Consider the following 23,626-nt stretch of genomic DNA (forward strand, 5'->3'; position numbering starts at 1 on the left):
GTTGGAAGAGACCTCCAAGATCATCCAGTCCAACCATCCACCTTCCACCAATAATTCCCACTATCCCATGTCCCTCAGTACAACATCTGAACATTTCTTGAACGCCTCCATGGACAGTGACTCCACTCTGTCCCTAGGCAGCCCATTCCAGCACCTGACCACTCCTTTGGAGAAGAAATGATTCCAAATATCCAGCCTGAACCTCTCCTGGCACAACTTGAGGCCATTTTAGTGGTATCAAGGTTTGGATTTGAAGATATTTCAGATGCGTGGTTGTAGAAACATAGTGTTGGACAAGCAGCTAACCATGCTTATGATGAGTTCTGAAGACTGAAAAATGATTCTTCTTTGTAAATATCAATGTAAGAAAATAAACTTTACTACAGTTTTATGAATCATTATTTTTTTTTTCTCTCCCATGAGGCAAACTGTGGGAATCACTTTGGTACCTTTTTTTGTTTTTTTTTGGTATTCAGAATATATGAGTATTTGACACTGCCAACAGATGTGGTGGGAGAAGGCAATTTATTACTCTCATATGCCTACAAAGAATTCAGTTGGATAAGTCTGTATGCTCTTTAAAAATGAAGATTATTTTACCATTCCAAAAGTATATCACAGAAATTGAAAATTATACGTCTGGAATTATTGTGGCTCTTAAAATTCCTTGGCTTCTACTTATCCTCGTTACTTTCTGAGGTCCTGTAAGCAATTACAAGACAAATAGTTTGTTATTGAACTATCCACAGACAGACAAATCTCTGAACTCTACTGAACTCCCCTCAGTATTCTGGATTAAATTTTTGGACTTTACTCTAGCAGATATCAGTGCGCATATACTGCTAGTAAGGGGCACTGGCCACAACTGAGGTTCTCACCTGCACTACCTTGTTCAATGCAACACTTTATGTGTATACATATATATTTAGATATGTAATGAATCAAATTTATGCTTTTTATCAGTTTTCAGTTTGCTTTCTGTTGGACTTCTTAATCTAGGAGAATGCCGTCTTGTTTTCCCCCTGGCTTTGCTATATCACGTGTGGAGACAAATAGCTCTTTCACCTGTGTGCCTGGACGTGACATTCAAGTTGCTCTGAGAATCCATTGTTTGAACCTGATGTAGGTGAACTGAAAAGCTGCATAAGGAGTCTGTCGCTCTGTTACAACCCACTTCTTGTTCCGTTTTTGTCTGAGGAGTACCTTGTCTTTCATCCACCTCTAACATCTGTTAATGCTCCTTCTAAGAGAAATTTTGTCAGAAGTCATATTCAGGTATTATCTTTGAACTAACAATGCAGACAGATTGTATTTCAGAACAAGGTTAAAACGTTCGCTCTACGATGACAGAATGTTCTTGAATATTTTTTATGCTTGCAGTATTCACTGTATTTATTATTTACATACAGTTTTGGATACATTTTTCAACTGCCCTGGAATATTAATGTCTACTGAGTATGTCGGCCTATAATGTTAAAACTCTTTCCTCATTTAAGTGAATTTTATTTTCATAATAGGATTGTTTGTCTCCATCAGCATTTTAAAACATTGTAACTTAACTGTAATTTCTATTGCTTCCTTCATTTCCATTATTGCACTTTACAGATTGAACTGGAAAAGATATTCCAGTCGGGTATATTTACCATCTGTCTATATCAGTGGTGGAGCTGCACGTATAGCTTCAGTGCAGTGGGCCCCTCAAATGTTTTTATAAACGGTTGGTAAAGGAGTTAACTCTTTGGGTAAAAGACACTGCATAAACATCTCTTAATGACAACTAACCATACCTTAGTACAGCTAAGGTATTAGTGGATGCCTCAATTGAAATAATTCATCACCACGTTGCTCTTGTTAGATTTTATGTTTTTAAATTTTGTTACCATCTTGTATTCAAAATGATATAATTTTGCCAGTTCTCCATTATATAAAATAAACTGCTTCTCCCTGCAGGGTAATAGACAGAGTGGTCTGTAGTAGTGAAGAGGCCAGCTCTTGCTAAATTCAAGGTAGTTTCTGTTCTGCATAGGTGTCACCTGTACCTGGGGATTGATTAAGAAAATTAGATTGATGCTAAGTTAAGTTTATAGGAGAGGAAATTGTTAGTATCTCTTGATGTGATGCTGTTCCAGAAGCGTTCATTTACGCATCAGCCGTGGTAGGGATTCATACAAACTGTTAGCAGTTTGGCCCATGCCTCACTATTCAGCAATCAACATTTTGCAGGCAGGCTTTTTGCTGAGGATTCTGTGGTTTACTTCTAGGTGATTTGTGTTTTCTGGGCTGCAGTGGCATCTGGACCTGTGGCATCTCCTCATGGTGACACATTTTGCTTGCTGTTCTTTGTTGTGATGTGAGATAATGTCCTCTACTCTGCTGTGAGCATCTGAACTTCTTTGGCACTTCCCCAGTTAATTCTGTATGCTCGGGGCTCCCCAGAGGAAGAACCCTTTGCTATGGTTATGCAGTGCTTTCAGTTACACATTCAGATGGTATGGCAGCAAAACAGGAAGCAGTGTTTTAGCCAAACAACCTTCCTACTGTAATCTTAGTATTCAAAATTCCTAGAATTGAAGAAAAAGGAAAAAAAAAACCTTGAGATATTCTCCACTCTTGTATCCTGGGCTGGCATTATGGAACTGGAATATCCTGAGTTGGAAGAGACCCGTAAGGACCAAGAAGGAAGTTCCCAAAGCTCTGAGAGCAACAGTAACACACCTGGTGACAACACCTCCGTCTACTCAAAATCAGAATATTCCCACAAGCTATAAAGTAGGTTCTGTGCCTGTTTAGTTATGGCAAACAGCTCTGAATAAAACTGGTGTAGCCCTTGCTTGTTTTCATGACTCTTCAGTGTATCCCTCCCCCCTTGCTATTCTACATTCCTCACCTGCTTTATGGTAGTGGCCAGAACAGTACCCTGTATTTAAGGGCTTCGGTTTCTGTGCTGAGAAGCACCAAATGCAGCAGCCACGGCTTCCCTCACTTCTTCAGTTTTAAAGTCTTCAGGGGAAAAACCATTACTGAACTGTAGCCGTAATCAAATAATTTACATCTCACTACCATAGACTGAACACAAGGAAAACAGTATGATGTGCTGATGTGATACACCGTGTCACTTATCTCAACTTTGGACTGTCCAGCAGTCAAGCAGTAAGATGTGCTGCGGTTGCAGAGGTAAACTACCATGTGTGAGAGGGATGGAAGGAAACTACGCCAGTTCCACCTCCAAAAGCAACGTATCATATAGCATTCAGCAAGTGCAAAGCTGCTTTCCTGGACGGGGCAGCCATGTGCAATGCAGTATAATGGGCTGCTGTAAAACAAATCCAGACTTGCGCAATTCTCGTGTGATCTTTCCACAGTTAGCGTGACATAATTTATAACTTGATATGATCGTATCTAGCTGCCATGAGAATAACTAGGCTTTATGTAATGATAGATGACATAACCAGGATATTCACACATTTGTGAAAAGGGCAGCGAAGTGACAGTGAAATATACTTTTCTTGTGTCCTAGTTACGTGTGCTCTGATGTATGCCTTTGAATCAGTGGAGATAATGGGGGAGAGAAGAAGGATACTAGAAACTGGAATGGTATTGGATGGTCAGAAAATAAAGACTATCAGGGTTTTATGAGATAGATGATATCAATTTCCAAACAGTTGGGTTAACATGAAAGCATTTCAGTAACAACTTGCCTATTAAACTGAACAGCATTAGCTTTTTTGAGACAAAAATTGCTTGTTTCTTTGTTTTTGAATAGTGATAGATACACTACTGAAGAGAGCTGTGCTACGTGTAGACATCCAACCATCTTTTATTCATTTTTCCCTTTTTTTTTCAATGTGTTAAGTTACTGAAAATCAAAACATTTGTAAACAAGGAAAAAAAAAAAAAGACCTAAGTTCTCTTTTTTTTTTTTTTTATACAGAAATCTCACAAAGATAAAGGGAGCTCACTTTTCCAGGGTGGGAATGAGCCTTGAAAATGAACTTACTATGCCAATGTATTTATTATTATTTGGCTCCATGGGAATTGCATGCAAATATATGAAATATGTAGAAAAAACATTGATCTAGTACTCTAACTTTTGAAAGAAGGAACTTAAGAGATATTCTGCCTAGAGACTATTTTTAAGAGTTTGGATTTAGCAGTAAAGATTCTATCAGTTTCTCTATTCATTCTGAGGAAAGCTGTCCACGTGATTTCTTCTTAATTTCTTGTTTATCGAAATTTATTATCAAGCCTTTTTGTGTGTAAGGAGTGAAGATGGGCAAAAGAAGAAATTCATGGCTGTCCTAAATTTCTTAGATCTTTTTCATTTCTACTCTCACCTTTCAGAAAGTCTGTTTCTCCCCAGCACCCTCCTGCCCCCATTAGATAAGATACAAATTTGGATTTAAAGGAAGATGGGAGAGAGTGTAGGTATCAGATGAAAGGACAAATGCCTTGTTCAACTGAAACGGAAGGTGTTTTTGAGCTATAATGAGTATTATTACAGACTTTGCCTGGATTCCTTCATATCCTTCTGTAGCTGTGCTCATTGTTTGGATGCCTTTGTTGCTATGCCAGCATGACCAGAGTTCGATCCCAGCTTTTGGCTTTGGGCCTTAAGTCTCCCCCTGAAATAGAAGCATTATCGCAAAATGACTTTCCTAAAATCAACCTGGTGGTGGTTAGACAATTCTCTCTAGGTCCTCAAAACTGCCACTTTGAGCAAATAAGGAGAATAGAGAAAGCTGCTGCTATGTCGAATGCTGGGAATAGCGAGTAGAGAAGTATTCTGAGGTTAGTATTTTAAAGAATAATCTCTAAAAGACGGAAGAAATGCAGCAACTTGGCTTCTCTAGAGTCTATCTTGCAAATGGGAATTTAAGAACTTAAGCAAAATGTCCTAAAAAAAAAATTATACTTCCAAACCTTTCTGTATTTCTTTGCTGCTTGTTTCTGGTCAGTCATAAAAAAGCTTGCTGAAAAAGAGAAAATGCAAGTGTGTATTAGCAACTGGAGGCATTTCTGAACTTTTGAAGAATGATGCTGTTCCTTTTTCTTACTTACACAGTGAATAACTTACTTATGGTGCTATATGGTAGCTACATAGTCACTTCATTATAATACATAGTCCTGTAACTTTAGGTTAAACTTCCTTTGAAGGATGGTTACAGATCTGAATGTGTGGCCTCAGACTGAGATGAATTCTTTAAAATTTGGCTTGGAGAAGGCTGGTGTAACTGTCTCATCTGAGTATTTCCCATTTCATGGGGCAACACCTGGCATCAGCAGAGGGAATGGAAGTGCAGTTAGCTTTTACACTTGGAATTTTATGTGATGTGAAAGTTCTGGAGTAGCCCATACATAATTCAAGCTAATTTCATGAGAGCAATATAAAGGTGACTACTTTGTCAACTGCTGGGTTTTCAGGACTTGCCCTGTGATGGACGTACCTGGGAGCTGCAAGAACTGCTAGATGCTAGGAGTTGATACATGGTAGATGGTGATGACAAGGATAGAAATATATAAATAGCAGAAAAAAGACTTAAAGCTTCCCTTTGTTCTTCCCTTCCAACCTTGCCCCGCATCTCCCAAATGGAGGGCAGAGGTTTAGAGATATTTAGAAATATTATTGCAAGGAGAAGGAAAAAGGGAGATCCTGGGACTTCTGGTACAGCCAGGGTAGGGACAAGTAAGGGTGAAGTTGATGGTGAAAATGTTGTGAAAATTGATAAAGACAATAATAAAATTGCTTGAAATTAGCTCTGTTAGCTCTGATAGCTCTGTTAGCTATCTGAAACAAAATTTGATTGTTCTAAAAATAATTCAAGAAACTGGAGAGAGTCTGTTTAAGCACAGTAACTTCCAGGTGAAGTCTTGCATTTTTTAGCTCTCAAAACTTTGTCATTCTTAACTCTCCATAATGAACAAGTCTTAATTTTGGTGCTTATCCATGAAACAGCTGTCACAATGGGAGACCTTTGGAGCTGAAAACTTTCTCACCCACCCTTTGCTGCAGCACACTCTTAAGACCGATGGAATGACTTGGCACAATCTTGCTGTCATGTCAGTAAAGAAGACTGTAGGATGACCTAATGGAACTTTTGCAGCCCTTAATACCCACAGACACTCTCAAGTCATCTTATGCAGCTGCCAAGTTCATTTGCACAAGTGAGCAACTGCCTCGATGCTTGCCAAATATTTTTGCTGCCAGTATACCCCAGTATATTCAGTGATGTGTAACACAACCCTTCTTATCTGCCGAATCCTCTTAGAGTTTCTAATAAGCACAGGGGTATCAGAGTTTCACTTCGGCTTCGGATCCAGTCTTGCAATCGTTCTCTTGTTTTTAAGATTCTTGGGCTTCTTGGTAACTACAAATGCCAAACCCAGTCTTTCCAGAGCTATTTTGCCTATACAGTGTTAAACAAAAATAGGCACCTTTTAGACCTACTTTGGGATTACCTCTCTGTGAGCAGAGCACCCTTAGAGAGTTCAGTAGTCATTTATCTGTTGATCTGGTATTTCTTGCTCTAAGAGGTCCCTGCCTGAATGTTTTAATCCACTATAATTCACTGCATTCAAGTCTGCTCTAAACTTCATCTTTCATGATGTTCTTTTTGTGGTCTCCTCCTTAATCATGTAATTTATTTTATTTGTCTTTTAATTGTGTACTTTATAGAGATCAGAAAGCCTGAAAATATAATGGAGGTATTCTCCCTCAATTCTCTTTGGCAAAGGATCCTTTCCAAAGGATCCTTTCCCTCTCTTTTCTCTCTCTGGTTTAAGAAGTTATCTTTTATAGGATTTTCTGTCTCACATACATCTAAAGTGAAATGGGCCACTTGCTGCAATTATTGGTCATGATCCACATCTGTCACTTGGCTTCTAAAATCTGGATCCATTGAACTTTTTCAACAATTTATTTCATAGTAGTTTGGCCACTTTAATCCCTATCTACTTCTATCTGCGATTCATTCACCTCTTGATAGCTCTCCAGAAAGCACTATTTGTGTCTTTTTTGTTTTTTTTTGTATTTATTCTAGACTTTTCTGCCTCAAACCCCCAAATTTATTCTACCTGTAGCTTTTAGTACTGCCAAACTATTTTAAATTCAGCATTAGCAATGGGCTGTTGCTCAGTTCTTGAATAATCTAATCTCGCAGCTCCCATTTTTCATGAATTTCCAAATATGAAGATTGCATCCACTTCAAAACCAAGAATTCTAACATTGAAATTGGGAAGAATATGGTTTGTTTAAAAGAATCAAATAAAAGCCCGTGTTTTGTGAGCACTCATCAGCACAGGGAAGGGGCAGAAACACAACAGGGCTGGAGGAAGAAAGAAATTCGACTTTTGGCAATGTCCCACATTTATTAATTAACATTTATGTTAAGCAAAATATTAAGCTGTAGGCCTGGCAGAAAAATAAAATAAAATGATTAGTCTTTAGCTGGATCATCTCCCTGAAGTGGCTGTGTGCACTCTGTTGTGTAGTAAGTGTGCGTGTTGGTGGGCAGCATAGGATGAAGGGTGGACTGTGGCAACTTTGCTTTTTGTTTGTAATCCCCTTCAAACTAAAACTTTGGAGCTCGAAGAAGTCTGAATGTCATGTTAATATGCAGCCCTCTCACCTTCTGTGATTTGTGATTTCTCACCCAAATACTGATGTGACCTTAGGCTGATGAGCAGAACTACCAAAAACAACAAACAGAAACCACTAAAATAACCCCCCCACCACAAAAAAAAAAAAAAAAGAAACAGGAAAAAAATCTTGTTTGGCAGCCAGCTTCATTTTTACAAGGGTTATTTTACACTCTTGCAGAACAGTAAGTAATTCAGACTGATTCCTTCAGGCACTTGCTCGAAAGAAAGCATTGTGGTGGTGTTTTGTGGTAATGGCATTAGCGTGGAAGGTTGGTGAGTGTTAAGCTGTCAGGTGGTGAGTAACCAAGTTTAGAGGGTTCTGTGCTTGGAGTTGCCACGCCTGGCAGCTGGGCACAAGAGGGGCTGCTGCAGCTCCTTGGGGCTGGCTCCAACCCACAGTGAGGGGGTACGTAGTTGTTCCCAGGAGGCACACGGGCACGTGCATGCACTACACTACATACGTGGCCAGCTGCACAGAAAACAGCCCTTGTACAGACAGCAGCAGCATCAAAGGCCTCATCTTTTCCTTTCTGTGGCTGACCATGATGAAAGGATGGATCCTTCTATGACAAGTTCTAGATGCTTCTCTTCTGCATTGCCTGGTTTCCCAGCTGCCTCGCCCCCACAGACACAAACAGAGTGGTCTCTGGCAGCTGCTCTGATTTATCACCTTTCCAGTAGCCAGCCCACAACCTCTCTGCTCTCTCCAGCATCTGGCCAGACTCAAAGCTACTCCTTTTTATGGCTCCCACAATTCTTACCCTATTTGCTGGCTACTCTGGCTCAGTGCTGTCAGGGATCGTGCACAGACATGTACCAAGGCAATGTGCATGGGTTCTGACCTCTGCTTGCTGGCACCCTGTGCACCTGGGTCCCTGTGTGTGACCTGTGGTCCAGCTCCAGTTCCTGGACGCACTTCCATTCACACTTGAACACACAGAGTAAGGATTCCTCTCACCCAGGAAAGTAGTTACAAATGCAGTTTAATAAGAAGTGAGGACAAACAGCAGTGACAGGCCCAGGGCATGGCTGGACTACTGCACTGAGCCACTCCTGCTGACGTGCATCTGGGCCCCTCTTATCCCATTTCCCCAGTATTTGCTTGTGCTTCTTCCTTCCCCGAATACTTTCATCCCTCACTTTTCTTGCCCTTGGTTCTTCCTTTAAATATCCTGTACTAAGCCTTGTGCAATCCTAAAATACTCTTTCTGGCAGCTCATAATGAGTCCCATGTCCCAGTGGGCAGTCACAACCCCCCCTCCCCTGTCTGCAAGGTGATCTAGAGAGCCTCTCCCATCAGCTCTCTGTCATGGCCCCACTCCTGAGCCCTTGTGCTGTTGTGTTTCTGCAGCAGACATGGTAACAGCCAGACTAAGAGCTCTGCCCTTTTTGCTCCAGTTACTGGGGTCCCTCTGTCCAGTGCTGGTTATCTGTGCTGCTCTGTGTTTGTGGGGAGGAGCCTTTAATCACACAACCTAATTGTCTTCTTTTGTCACTGAAAAGTCATGAGATTGGGCATTGCACAGCTGCTCTAGCATATGAGGGCACAGTGTGGGCTCCCTTATGACTCCTGGATTCCAACACTGCCAGCAGCCTGAAGTTCCTAAAGCATAATCCATTTTGGTTTTTATTTCTTGTACTTACAAAAGAGCAACCAAGTACAATAAAGAAAAAACACACCAACATCCAGCTCTTTACTGTAGTAAAGAGCAAAGGGAGGGGAAATAAGGAAGGATTAGGAGTTTGAAAGTACTGGTTTTCATACAGTGCTTCTAACCACACTAGTATTTTGTTTCTCAAAGTCTGCTGAAATGGGCTTCAGACTATAAAATGCTTGATTTGATGTTGGCTTGAAAACAGCGCCAGCAAAGCAGGCCGGTTGCAAACACGAGGTGCTATGTGTGAGGTGTCAGCATTTGTTCCAAACACGCTTCTTGTTCTACCTGCTGGCTGATCTTTAGCAGCTGAAGCCTTGCCTCTGCTTTGGCTTTTCTCCCCCTTAGAGCAAGCAAGTTTATACCCAGATCTTTATTGCCTTCAGATATTTTAGACTATAATTAGGTTCCTCTTGCCCTCACCCCCCTTCCAGTCTCCCTTGTTTTCAAGGCTGAACATGTTAAGCTCAAGAGGCTGTTGCCACTATCTCAGATTGTGTTTGTTTCCACGCTCTGGACTCTCTCAATGACGTATGTCATTTTTCAGACTTGGTTTTGGGTTTCATGAGCACCTTTTATGTGTGGGCTTCTTTTTTCTTTTCCTTTTTTCTTATTTGTTAATTTAGTTTTGACCGCAGAAATGGAAAGTCCGGTGTGCTTTTTTGTGCTAAGGCTTGGCTTAAGGTGATAGAATTCTGAGCAAACATAAGAAATGCACACCCCTCTCATTAAAAAGAATCAGATTTGTATCCTGAGAGAATGCCTAGAAGTATTACCATGAAAGCAGACTGTTCCTCGGTCCCTGTATCCACACGCCGCAGTGCGCTCAGTAAATCTGTCGTGATTGAATGTAACCTTTATTGCATGTAGCCCAAGAGTTAGCTCATGCCATTTCGCAGCCGCCCGGCCTGAATGGCGATGACACATGCGTTACAAGGCAGGCATGTTTTAGCAGGGCACAGCTGCAGGCTGAAGTTCTAATAAAAAGCTGATTCAGGGCTCACGCTGCAGTGTTTGGGGTTTTCTCGCTGGGATTTTGGTGTTTTTCGCTGTCGTTCAGCGTTCGGCCAGGAATAGAAACTGCCTCTTTAAGAAGCCTCCGTGTAGGTAGCAGGAGCAGCCTGCAGAATGCAGGGGAAGCTTAGCTTTGCTGCGAAGCCCGAGTGTAACCTAACTAGCTAGGGGATATGCAACTGCTGATTGACAGCAGGACCAGCATTATGCAAATGCTGCGAGAGCGGCGGCAGCCGGGGAGCGGTGCTGGGGGCTCTGTTAGGGAGCTCTCTACACACGCGGCGCTCAGCGCGCTGTACGTGCTGCGCTCGCTGCTCCTCCTGCCCGGTTTAACAGTCAATAAACGGCACAAAACAATTGTTGCTTTTTGGGGACGTCGTGGCGTGTAAAATCTCGAGTGCGGTTTCAGTTTGAGATACGTGTGAGAGAGCCGGAGCTATGTGTCAGAGCTCGTTACTCAAGCTAAATTAGGTAATTTTTAGCTGGGTAATGTGCTAATCTTTAAACCTTTATGTTTTTAAATCCTGCGTACGTCTGGTCTCTTCATACAAAAGTGTATTTTGCTTGTTTCTTCTCGTCTTCTTCAGTCTGAAGCCTTATGTAGGTCAGGCTTGGCTTAAGCAGATTTCCTGAACCTGCGTCAGCTTAAGCTGAAGGAATTTTAATAAACCCTCCCTTGTAGGCGTGGGCCTAAATGAGACTAGCCTAGTTAAGCCTGATCTTTTTCTGTTTGTGAAAAAGAGCTGAGCAGAGCTAGGGACTGCATGGTGGCTTCGGGAGCTGCTTCCTTAATTCAAAGCTAACAATGGTCGGGAAGGCCAGATCTTCTAATTTCACCTTATCTGAAAAGCTCGATTTGCTAAAACTCGTGAAGCCTTACGTTAAAATTCTCGAAGAACACACCAATAAGCATTCTGTAATAGTGGAAAAAAACAAATGCTGGGATATCATAGCCGATAACTACAATGCCATCGGAGTAGATCGCCCGCCTCGCACCGCACAGGGCCTGCGCACGCTGTACAAGAGGCTCAAAGAATATGCCAAACAGGAGCTATTGCAGCAAAAGGAGACTCATTCAGACTGTAAAAGCAGCATTTCCGAGCCAACCAAGAAAGTTGTGGAGATGATTCCACAGATTTCCAATGTGTGTTTAAGAGACAGGAGCGGTGTACAAAGGTGAGAGAATTCTTTTTATTTTGTTACTGAATGAAAATGATGGCGCCTCCTATCTGCCGTGTAACGCTTCTCGTGTGTTCGGTGTCCTAAAAGAAGTGTTTGCAAGGGAAAATCCCAAAGCTGGGAACAATGACAAAATCATATTGCTTTTGTTTTATGGCCAGCTTTATGGTGACTTAGCACTGCATTCATTTCAAAGCCTGTTTCAGTCTTTGTCATACTCCGGAAAGTGAGGGTTAAGGGAGAATCAAAGAGAAATAGTAGCTCTAACCTCTACCCCTCCCCTACCTTTTAATAGGCAGATTATTCAAACACTGGCAAAGTGATGGCTATTCTCCTCCATTTAAGGCAATACTGCAGTCATTTTACAACATATGCAACTGTTATCGGTTTATGTAAGATTTTTGATAAAGTTAGTTTGCAGAGCTAGGAAACCTTGCTCAGAGGGCTCGTTTTGCCTCGTTTGCTCTTAAGTGCACATTGTTTTATCTGATACCAATCCTTTACTCCTCACACCACAGTGACTTTGTGAGTGCAGACGTTCTTTAAAAATTTTACTTTTCTTGCATTGATGGTAATTCTCTGAAACTGGAGCAGAGCTAATTGCAGTCTAAACTCCAAGCAGTTCTGTGCTGTATGCTGGGCAGCTTAAACGCACACGAAGAGAAACTGAGAGATACAGCAATAGAAGTTTTCTTTTTTTGTAGGGCTTTTTTTTTTTTTTCTTTTTTTCTTTTTTTTAACTGCTCAGTAAAGTGAGGCACACTGTCTAGATTTGAAGCCAGACATAATACAGGCAGGCAGCACACAGGCTTTCTTACACAGCTGGCAAATGCCTCTCGTATCTGACTTGCAGCACTCTGCTGGTTCTGTATTGGTCCTCGAGGGATCCAAAAACGCCGGGGTCAGGTTTTGGTTCCTCCAGATACAAAAGTAAGCTTGGCAGGAGGGATAAAAGCCAAATAAATCCCCACAAATCTTGAGAAATCTCTGATTTTTTTTTTTTTTTTCTCCCTTTCACAAACGGATTAATGGGAAGTGAACTTTCCATATTTCAATCAGATATACAGATAGTTGGTGCAACAGCTAAATGCTCTAAGAAAAGCTGGCATGTGTACAGAGGATGAATTTGATTCACAGTGCCACTGGTTGAACTGAATGGTAACAATTGTGTAAATCCCAACATGCCAGATGCTTTAAAAATATGCTGCTGTGGGTCCTTGGCGTAAAGGAGTCTGAAGCAACTGGGCTGCACTGCTGCTCCTGGTGAATGCCCCTGAAGGAACAGTTCCAAAGAATTCTCTGGAACAAAACGAGGCTTTTAATTGCGCTAATAAAGGTTGCAGTGTCTCGACTACCAACTTCTGTAAAGAGGAAAAAAAAACAATAGTGGGAGAACTTTGGTTTGCAGATCGGCTTATGAAAAGCAGCGCCGCTTTTCATGAATGATTAAGACCTAATGATCTCCATCATTTGTCTCCTGTAATGTAAACGTTTTTTGCAGTCCTTTATGGCTCTGGGAACGTTGACTTGATTACTGCTTACCCCAAATGGCAGTTCCTAGGGACAGCCAAGGCACTGCCTGTGGAAGGGAAAGAATATCATCTAAATATTTTTTTTTCTGCCCAAATACATCATTATTTTGTAGTTCTGATTTTAACTAAGATGCATTTCATCCTGATTTTGAGAGCCCAGTATTGGGTTTTAAGTCTCTAGTATATGGCTCAGCTTTTTGGAGGGGAATACAACTTATAATGAATCCAAATTCTTAATTGCACCTTTAAGCAATTTCTAGCTCACTGTGATTAAACAAAACCGAGTGAATCATGGGTGCCTCTGGGGTTATAAATACCATCCCCCAGTTGTGGTAACTGTTGTTTTTCTTTCAGTCAAGTTGTCAGAAACAACATTAGTAACCACCGTGCAGGCGTTCCTTTTGTTTCTCAGTTCCTTCTTTCTCTCTTCACTAATTGGTTTCTTTTTAAGAGGCTGATTCTAAGGGGAAAAAAAAACAAAACCCAACCAACAGCTTCATCTGAGTTACCTGAAGACTTGGTCATTTTCAAATCCTGTGTGGAATATGCTGTAAGAGATCAATTTGTCACTAGACACCCTACTCCATGTTAGACCAATCCTCACCTCTCTTTCTTCTCTTAACCTCTCGCACTTTCTCCTTCTGCCCCCTCCCTCTGTTCCCTTTTGTCAGAATGATCTGCTTCTCCTACTAAGTTGTTTCCAGGTTTCTCAGGCTAGCAGCTGGCCAGGAGCCAGCAAATAAATAAGAGGGAAGCTGCGTTCGAAGCTGTGGTTGGGAAGGGGGAGACCCAGAACTAGTCAGCAAGGGGAGAAACAGTGAAAATTTGTATGCGGGAAAGTACTTCTGATGCTTCAAGAAAGGAGGGAATGGAGTGTGAGAAAGGTGTAGAGAAGCAGGTGAAGCTTCGAGGCTTGAGGGAGTAAGGTGGTAGAATCGATGCTTGATATGCAGCTCAGGTGACAGTGGGCAGAGTTAAGATTGCTTTCTTCAGGGATAGATGAAGGTTCTGTTTTCAATTCCTGCTTCAGATAGAGTTTTTCTTTTTGAAAGCCCTAATTTAAATGGTTTGGGTGGTTGGCAGAACTGATTTTTGGAAACACATTTCTCAGACCCTGTTGAACATTCTTGCAATTGAATATTTAGCAGTTTTTATGCTTTTGTTCTTGAAATTGCTGGTTCATGTTAGTGGATGGTGGACTAGCTAGGATCCTTTGGAAGTTGCAGCCGTGGCTGCTTATTTCTGTTGAATCAAAAGTTTTGAAGACCAAAGCGAGATGCAAAGGGGATAATGCTTTCTTTTGATGTCTCTGCAAGGAGTCAGCACACTTACACAAGAAGTATGATACACAAATCAGAATTCTCCCGTGTTTCTGGGAATTTGAACCCAAATCTGCTGCTAACCAGGGCAGTGTTCTTAATGATCAGATAGTGCTCCTCAGACTGTGGCTTGTAGTGCTCACGAGGAGTTAAAAATAAATAAATAAAAATATATGTATACTCACCTGCCTCCATTTTAATAGACAGCACTCATGTCCTCCAGGGTTAGGGCACATCTGTGAATGTTGTATTAATCATGGATCCACTCACTGCCTTTAGCTGCTAGTTCTTCAAGGGCTGAGGAATGTCTCCCATCTGCAATCACTAGCCATAGCCTCCTTTTTAAACAGTCATGGCTGTGGTGGTGCACTGTTTTTGCTCTCAGTGCCAGGTTAACACTTCACTGTTCCCATATGACACGGTACTGCCTCCCAAGTCATGCTGAAGGTGTTCTTTGTAGATCTGTACTGTCAAATAGTTCAAAAAGTGGATCAGGGCTTACAAAAGTATTACCTCTGTAAAGGAGTGATGTGCAGAACTATAGGGTTTCAGACACAACTGATGGTGGAGAAATAGACAGGAGCAGCTTGAGCCATTAATATAATCAGAGCCAATGTAATGTCAAATCATGACTGGAGGTGCTGCTGACTCAGGAGTTTACACAAAGGCAGATGAGTCAAGTGGGTGTTGTACTTTAGAAAAGCTGGAAAAATGCACAGAACTATGGGCTTGTTCTTAATGGTAACATTTCCATGCCCTCTCTTGAAACTTCAGAAAACCAGTGAGATCATTGGTTCAAAGGGAAGGAACAAGGATTAGCTTGACTCCTTGATCTGCTGACAGGGTCATCATCTGGGCTGTGGTTTTTTCTCCCCAGGCTTCTTGAGTCATTTTATTCAGTGATTGTTTTACCAAAAAAGCAACAAATAAAAAGAAAAGCTTAAACATTTAGGTTCATGAGTCAGAAACAGAGAATGCATTAGAACAGGAGGAGATTAGTAAGTTTGGGAGATGGAAATGTTTCTGCAAGTTTATGGCCTTTTAAAATCACTTTCTAGATTACACAAAATGTTTCCTCTGTCACTTGCATCACCTTCTGCTGCCGCTTTGTTTTTATTCTCACTTATCAGTAATGCTTGCTTATCCTGTTTCAGAATAAGAAGCTCCCAGGATTGTTCACCATAGGCTGCACTGCCTTCAGATTAGCAATGCCATCTAAATCATACGGGGCTGTGTGTATGTGGTGGAAGGAAGGAGGGATGCAGATGGTGGTCATGTAACAAAGCAGAGGTCCAGGCATGGGTAGCACAGAGTAATATTTCAAGTGAAGCTTTGATTACTTACAACTCTGTTTGTTTGTTTGTTTTGTAGTTTTTAATGAATTACTTAAATATGATTTTGTGTGTTCTAGCACTAATATCGATAAAGAAACAATTGCTGGTACCAGTTCACCACAGGCAATGTTGGATCACCATCCTGCTACAGTCATGATGGATTTGCAATCAGAAGAGGATGTCAAACCTCCTCCTTCTTTGATTATAGACTCACAGCCAAGTGAGAACGTAGAACAAGAGGAAGATCACCAGTTGGTGCACATTATGGAAAGGTCTCCTTCAACGTCAGTATCTTCAGTTGACATGAGAGTTATGATGTCTCCCTCTCCTGTGCCAAGAAGAGATGAGTTTTTTAGGCTTGAGGTTGGAGAACGCTTTAGACCGATGTGTGGGTATGACCCACAGATGTTGCAAATGCTGAAAGAAGAGCATCAAGTAATATTAGAAAATCAAAGAAAAATTGGGCTTTATGTCCAAGAAAAAAGAGATGGTTTGAAAAGAAAGCAGCAGCTGGAGGAAGAACTGTTGCGAACAAAAATCAAAGTAGAGAAGCTAAAGGCAATACGACTACGCCGCGATCTGCCAGAATACAGCACTATCTAAATATTTTATTACTTCTGCCACATCCCTTGGAGTACTTAATAATAAATGCTTTTGCCCTAGTGAAACTGTTCCTTATGTTAATATGGTCTTGAAAGATGAAAGCCTGTTTTCCATGTTGTTGTTTACGTACCTTAATAAAAACACCTTGTATGGGTTTGAGTGCATAAACTCTTCTGATCTGAAGTATAATCAAATCATATAGACTTAAGGATGGTGAGAATCCCAGTTTCTTAAATATTTCAACTTATCTCTAATAGAATTGCAGAAAGCAATGTAGGCTGGTTCTTTTTCAAAATTTGATCATATGCATTATTTTTTTCAAATAATTACCAATCCTTTATTACCTTAACGAACTTACTACTTAAGTAAACATATAAAAAGGAGGAGTAAGAAGCTATGTTTAAATATGCTCTGCTTTTCATGTTGGTAAATTTTGTGACAGTGGTGAAATTTTGCTGATGTATCAGCTTGGAAAACAAAAGTACTGGATTGTTATATTTTTTTAATGTTCAGTAGACAGTTGAATAAATGTACATCTTTTAAAAAGTTAATACTTTTTAATATTGTTTTCAGTGGATGAGTGTTTCCATAGGATATTATGAAAATAGAGACAGTGAATGCAACAATTCAATTTTAAAAGTGCATGCATGCATAATTTGTGTGTACAGTTACCATGATTGTATATTCTCTTAGAGTAATTATACTGGTCCTCAACCAGAGAAGTCTAATAAGCTCACTTGCATGCATAATTACTGCAGTGCATGTGCAACCAAGACAGTTGCATGTGCCTTTGATCGATATCAATATGACTGTAAGCTATCAGAATGGAATAGCTTCTGTATGTAAGTTATGTGACTCGAAATCAACAGAAGATTCTTTGTTATTCTTGGTACCTTTTATAAATGCTGTTGTTCTGCTCCTTTGATTAGTTTCAAATAAAAAGCCCAAAATGAAAAAGATTATTCTGTCTGTCCTGGAAGCAGCACTTTCCTCTGCATTTGTGATCAGCATTCATAACTGGAAGAAATATACTGGCAAGCCTAATTCCTTAACAATTAATTTCTTTGTAATTCTTGGTCTCTTGCCTGTTATGAATAGATCCACAACTTCCTTAGACCTCTGGCTCCTTATCCCCTGTAGCAACACTTTTTCCTTCCTCCAAGCTGTAGTAAAGGAAAAGGAAATTAAGCCAGCAACAAGGAAAAAGCGCGAGCAAAGGAAATGTAATTCTTTCTGTTTCTCCTATCTCAGAGGGCTCCAAAAATAGAAAGTATAAAAGCAATAGGAAGAATGTTTTTTCCTGCAGCTGCTTGTTACTCTCAATCCTGTCACAGTTGTCCCAACTCTCCTTCTTTCCCCATTCCCACAGAACCTTGGTGTATGAGTACAGGGCACTGGTGTGCCTTAGCAGGCTGTTTGAAGGTAAACCACGCTGCTCGTCAGACTTCTGAGTGAATCAGGTTACCTTTGTAACCTCGGGGATAAATGCTTATTAAAAACTAAGGGCTGGAACCATGTAACTTAGTTCAGGGACTAATTGAGCTTAAAGCATTGTAGTTAAAATTTTATAAGAGTGGTGAGAGAGAAATCATCTTGACTTTCAGTGCTTAGAACAACTTCAGCAGGTTACAGGAGGAAAACTGAGGAAAAATACAGATTGTGAAAACAGATGACATCAGTACAGAATTGCTCCATGCTTTTCCAGTTGTGTGGCAGAGAGAAAAGTCCTTCAAGGATCGGTTCTTTTGGGAGTTTCTGCGTGTGCTTGCAATGATGATGTCTGAATGAGTGGCTTCTGTTTATGTACAGCCCTTGGCTTGCTTCTGCCTTTTTCAGTTCAAGGACATTGATCTGTTTTTGTATAGTTAGTAACACTTCAATGAGACATTCAGTTCCCTGAGTTTACAAGAGTCAAAATCTTGGCTTTAATAAAAACTTTATTAAACATAACATCTTATTTGTTCTACTTTGCCATCTGAAGTGTGGCTTCTCGGAAATGGGTAACAGCACTAAATTTCCTGCACTTATAGTTTGGAAATGCCTGATTTTTCTGTTGAAAATCAGAATTTTAGTTTCTGGTGGAAAACAATAAATTCCTGTTATTGTTTCTGCAATTTGACACCTTTTTCTAGTCTAGAAAATAATTCCCAAGTGGCTTAATATCTTACAATATTTTTAAATTATATCTAGCCTTATTTTGGCCACGAAAATTCTCCGCAGATGTTTTTTAATATTTTGGGTTGAGTTATCCATTCCCTTTGAGATAGTTTAAGAGGTGACCTCCAGGGACTCTGGTGGTGTGGTATTTTTATTTCTAGAACTGGAACTGGAAGAATTTCCAGTCTTTGAAAGCTTGTAATCCTTCCTGAACTGGAAGGCAAACTAGATGCATTGATTGTGGGTAGAGCATATTGCCCGTTATACTGCTGATAATGGAGGGCAAGGGATGCAGATGAATAAAGAAATAATAAAATGCACAGGCCTGGTCAGAACTCTCTCCCTCTAATCATATTTCTGTGTTTGGTTGTTCTAGCTTTGTCTCTAATTTTGTTTGTGGAAGGCCTCTCATTCTAACTTGCAAACAACATCTCTCGTTCTGAGATCTCATGCATTTAGTTTTCTTTGCTCTCTGCTGTGTTTCTTTTATTTTTGATTTTTTTTGGAGGGGTTGGGGAGGAGGATCTGTGGGGAAGATCTCTTGAATCCCATAGTAGTTTGCTTGCTTCTTGTGCCTTGTCAGTGACATCAGTGCAGTGCGGTATGGTGCTGACTCTGTTATGCCTCCCCATGCTGATGGATCTGTCTTTTCTTTCTCACCCCACATCTGTTTCTCAGTATCAGGTTATCTGTCTGCGTCAGACTTTGCACTTCTCAGTGCCTGTTCTCAGGTTTTTTTATGTATTACTGATGCGGAGACGTGCACGTACAGCTGTGGCTGAGTCCTTCTGGACCTTAAAGTGCTATGAATTTTTACTGTTCCAGCAAATTATATTCCATTAGCATGTGTGAAAGGGATGGTTTGAAGCCCTTCCCTCCTTCACCCCCATTCTTATCCTTCTGTTCCCTTTGCTGTATCTGGCAGTGGCATTCCCTGTCTGCATGTTTACAAAGTACTGTGTACAAGCAGAGTAATTTTAGGCAAGGGCAAATTTCTACCATATGTTCATGTCCTTCTACTAAGTTAACTGAAATAAACAGGCTCTGGGAGTACTTTTTAATTCTCAACATCTAATGATTTTATTTTTTTAGGATTAGATTAAAAAACTACAACTGTGATAACCTTGTGATCACTGTGATAACATCTTGTGTAACTTTATCCATCTGAGTAATTGTCTAATTATCAGTCTACACTCTTATCAACTGTTCCCTAATTATCTTTTCCTCTTCCCTCCCCCAAGCTCCTCCAGCATTGTCTTGTTGGCTGTGCTTGCCCTATATCAGAAGCATTATCGGGTAAAAATGGCAGAAAGGAGAGGTACTTCAAGACCAGCAGAGATTACTTTCAGCACATCTTGCACTTATATTCCTCTCTTCTAGTATTCTCCACCTCACTAGTTTCAACTGCTGTCTTTCATTTATATTTCCACGTATTTTCTTGCTTGTGAATGCATAGACTAGAGCTCAAATATTTTGTGTCCTTGTGATTTCCAATAGGCAGAGCCTTTATATTGCTTGTAATTATAAAAGAATTGTTTCTAAATAGGAGGAACAAATGGAGAATTGTGACGCTCAATTTTGCTTGACAAACTGTCTTTCCACAGTTCAAATATAACACATTTTCACAGGGTGATTGAATCTCATGTTGATGAAGTTCATAATATTGCCCAAGGCTAGAGAAGGAGATTGTAAACATAATTAGTTTTTTTCTTTTTCCTTTTTCTTGAAAATTATTTGTGCTCCAAACTGCATTATAGAAAGGTTAAACCTAACAGAACTTCACGTAAATTTACCCCAGGACATTCAGATGTTAAGCTATGGTGTTTTTAAAAGCTTAAAGGTAGAATTCTTGCATCTGATACCTACAGTGCTAAAGTTGTTGAAAACGTTAGTTGTGATTTCTTCATATATGGGGATGGATAAGGGACAGGGAATCCACAGCAGTGTGCAAACATTGACTCTCTCCAGTGTTCTTGTCCTTCTCAAGTGCTGTGGGGTTGCATAGTGTTTTATCCCTGTGATTGCACGGAATGATTTGCTGACCCATCCAAAGATTTCTGGGTGAACTTGACACCTTGCCTGACCCTATATTAGTCACACATGAGGAGTATTGTTATTCCATGAGGAATTCCTTGAGGGGATTTTTATTCCATATTTAATCAGCAGTTACTCTACATTCCTTATGATTTCTGCTTGCTCTTCAGCAAAACTGCAGACTTGAATATCGTGCTTCAAATTGTACTTGATTTTCATCTTTAGTTAGCATAATCACAATAACAATGATAATTTAACAAAATACATCTAAAAAAGTATTTCTCTGGACTGTGATGCCCATCTATATGCTGTTGATGTCAAGGTCTGGTTTGGTCAAGGCTCAATCATTTTGTATACAGCATCCTGTGAGCTGCCGTTTGCATACCGTGCATGGCTTTGTGTGATCCTTGTGTATTGTTAGTGCTTTCTCAAATATGTCTCTTTTAACATTCTGTGTGCTTGAAATAAGTGACTTTACAAATTGTCAGTTATCTTTTTAGATGTAATTGAACGGTGAAATGGTAGGACAAAGCCCTGACCTAATGTAGGGGGTGGGGGAGAAGGGATTTTGTGCTGTTTGTGGTTAGTTACGGCAATGTTGTTTCTCCTGTGTTAAAATCTGCTGCAGTGATTTCAAGTTATAATGTTATTAATTGATGATGAGATCGTGCTAAAGAAAGTAAATTATCACAACTCAGTAGCAGTTTTAAAAATGTTACTTAGTCCACTTGTAGCTACTGTTAACACAATTCCCTGGAGTTAATCTACGGTGTGTATCAGAAATACAGAATTAAAATGGGACATGCTATAGATCCGAAGTCCGTATAAATATTAGAATAAAATTGAATATTAGAATTAAAATATAGATATCAATAGCAGTTGCTATTACTGTTGATATATTCTAAATCATAATATGGCTGCCCAGGGAGGTGGTGGAGTCGCCGTCCCTGGCAGTGTTCAAGAGGCATCTGGATGATGTGCTGTGTGATATGGTTTAGTACCAGTGGTGGCAATGGTGATGAGGAGACAGTTGGACTGGATGATCTTATAGGTCGTTTCCAACCTTGTGATTCTATGATTCTATGATTCTATGATTCACTTTGGGGTGCATGTGTAAGCCAAAAAAATCAATTTTTGTTTGACTTGTGAACTCTGCGTGTTTCATCCAAGTGATGTTTGTGTTGTTTTTCATTGTAATCATAGAATATTAAGGTTGGAAAAGACTTCTGAGATCATCCAGTCCACCCCTCCACCTACCACCAATACTGCCCACTGAAGCATGTCCCTGCATACTGTATCTACCCTGAAACACCTCCAAGGAGAGTGACTCCACCACTACCCTGGGCAGCCTTTTCTAACACCTCAACGCTCTTTCTGAGAATAAATTCTTCCTGGTATTCAATCTGAATCTCCTATGGCACAACTTGAGGCCATCCTATCTCTGTTACCTGGGATAAGAGCCTGACCCCCACCTCACCACAACCTCATTTCAGCCAGTTGTAAAGAACGATAAGGTCTCCACTGAGCCTCCTCTCCTCCAGACTAAACAAACTCCATTCCCTCAGCTGCTCCCCATAAGATTTGTGCTCCAGAGCCTTTACAGCTTCTCTCTGGATATGCTCCAGGTCCTCCATGTCTTTCTTATAGTGGGGGGCCCAAAAAAAAGTACTTGAGGCGAGGCCTCACCATAGTTACGTACAGGGGGACAGTATTGTAGATGGGCTTTGGCAGTAGGTTGTCTGTGTCAATGGACTTCCATATAACACTGGTAGTGTCTACTTTCATTTTGGCCAAACCGTTTTATGCTGGGTTACCCCATCTCATGTGTGTGTGCTATAGCTTTTGTTTATGTTATCTCAAAGCAGCTCAGCTTTGTTTCTGTGAACCAACTTGTAGGCACAACTCATTGTTTTGTATTAAATTTTGATGATCCTTCCTTTGTAGCATTCTCGTTTCTCTGTGCTTTTGAAAAAGTACTGACATTTGGCATTAACATGGTCTGTGGCCATTCCTATAAAGGCTCTCTCCCATTTAGCTAATTCATAATTCATTAATGAGCACAGGTTGTGGTCATTTGCAGTAAGTCTTTAGTTACAGACCCTAATAAATGAACTTTTTTCAGAGTCTGTCCTAGTTGGGCACAGTGAATTGTTGAGAGCCCAACAGTGATTTCTTAGCACAAAAGAAAGCAAGATTTGTCTCTAGATTTGCCCAGCCATGCATTGACAGTGTAGTGAGTTTGATGAGTAGAATGTGTGGATTTTGAGTGCTTTGGCCCTTCTGACAGGACAGCTCCAGAGTTATGGAACTGGAACCAAACAGCCTGTGGCTTGGCTCTTCTGTGAAAACTTCAAAACCAGCAATACACTGGAAAATATAATTTGTATTTATGTGGTTCAGAGTGCTGCACAGTGGGTGTGCAGACGAAGGCTGAATTAAGCTTGCTTAGGGAATTTAGCCACTGTTGTTTGTTATAATTATTTCTGATAGATAAAATTCTTTCCTTTCAGAAGAGTTTTTACATAACTGTTATATAACTGCATGCTAATTTACTGCAGTTTAGTTTTGAAAATCCTGAATCAAATTCTAAGATGGTACGAGAGATGTTTCTCAACAGAAATATATTTTGGTGGTTTTGGATAGGTTACCTCTGAAGATGTAATGGGCAGCTGTAAAGATTGTTTTCAGGTGAAATACAGCAGAGATTAAGTCAGTCATTTGTCTGTCTCATCCTTTTCTATGCGCATGTACATCTGTACCTGCACACTTACACATACTCCATATGATAGTTTGATAAGAAGAGCTGAGGTTGTGTGTGCTGCAGGGGCTGAACATCATACAGGAGACATCAAGGGCCAGAGGAGGCTCTTGGGAATAGCAAGTGGGCTGTGTGCTGATGAAAGCTGCCACATATCCATGCATTTTAGTTGGCTGAGCAGTCAGTTTAGGACCATAACCAGACAGGGTGAAACAAAGCGGGTTCTGTCAAAGGCATGCTGAATTTATGGCTCCATTATAGAATCATCTTATTAATTTGCACTGGAACTTCTAGGCAATTCAAAACGTGTTCAATTTTCTTACATCAAGAAGTGGCAAGGCAGCACAGTAAGTACCACATACCTCCAAACAGGAAAAATTTCTCCTCTCCTCCTTCATTTTCC

At 40.5% G+C, this 23,626-nt stretch overlaps 2 protein-coding genes across 2 annotated transcripts in view; both read left to right on the plus strand.

The window, feature by feature from the left end:
- The window catches only part of RAD54B (RAD54 homolog B), a 62,917-nt gene that overhangs the window by 7,604 nt on the left and 31,687 nt on the right, over positions 1–23,626 (plus strand). The window lies entirely within an intron of this gene.
- LOC122170132 (fibrinogen silencer binding protein) lies at positions 10,597–18,261 on the plus strand. The gene is made up of 2 exons (XM_042836781.1): positions 10,597–11,483; positions 15,749–18,261. Exons 1-2 carry the CDS (start codon positions 11,113–11,115, stop codon positions 16,272–16,274), a joined length of 897 nt encoding a protein of 298 aa, XP_042692715.1. The 5' UTR covers positions 10,597–11,112; the 3' UTR covers positions 16,275–18,261.

The sequence above is a fragment of the Centrocercus urophasianus genome, unplaced genomic scaffold (assembly GCF_019232065.1).
Source record: "Centrocercus urophasianus isolate 14NV4802_14NV808 unplaced genomic scaffold, USGS_Curo_1.0 seq_11, whole genome shotgun sequence".
NCBI classification, from domain to species: domain Eukaryota; kingdom Metazoa; phylum Chordata; class Aves; order Galliformes; family Phasianidae; genus Centrocercus; species Centrocercus urophasianus.

What these genes read in the sequence shown, in the direction of transcription:
- LOC122170132 (XM_042836781.1), top strand. Translation starts at nt 11,113, where the DNA reads ATGGTCGGGAAGGCCAGATCTTCTAATTTCACCTTATCTGAAAAGCTC. An exon ending in GACAGGAGCGGTGTACAAAG is followed by an intron (nt 11,484 to 15,748) that starts GTGAGAGAATTC and finishes TGTGTGTTCTAG; the next exon opens with CACTAATATCGATAAAGAAA.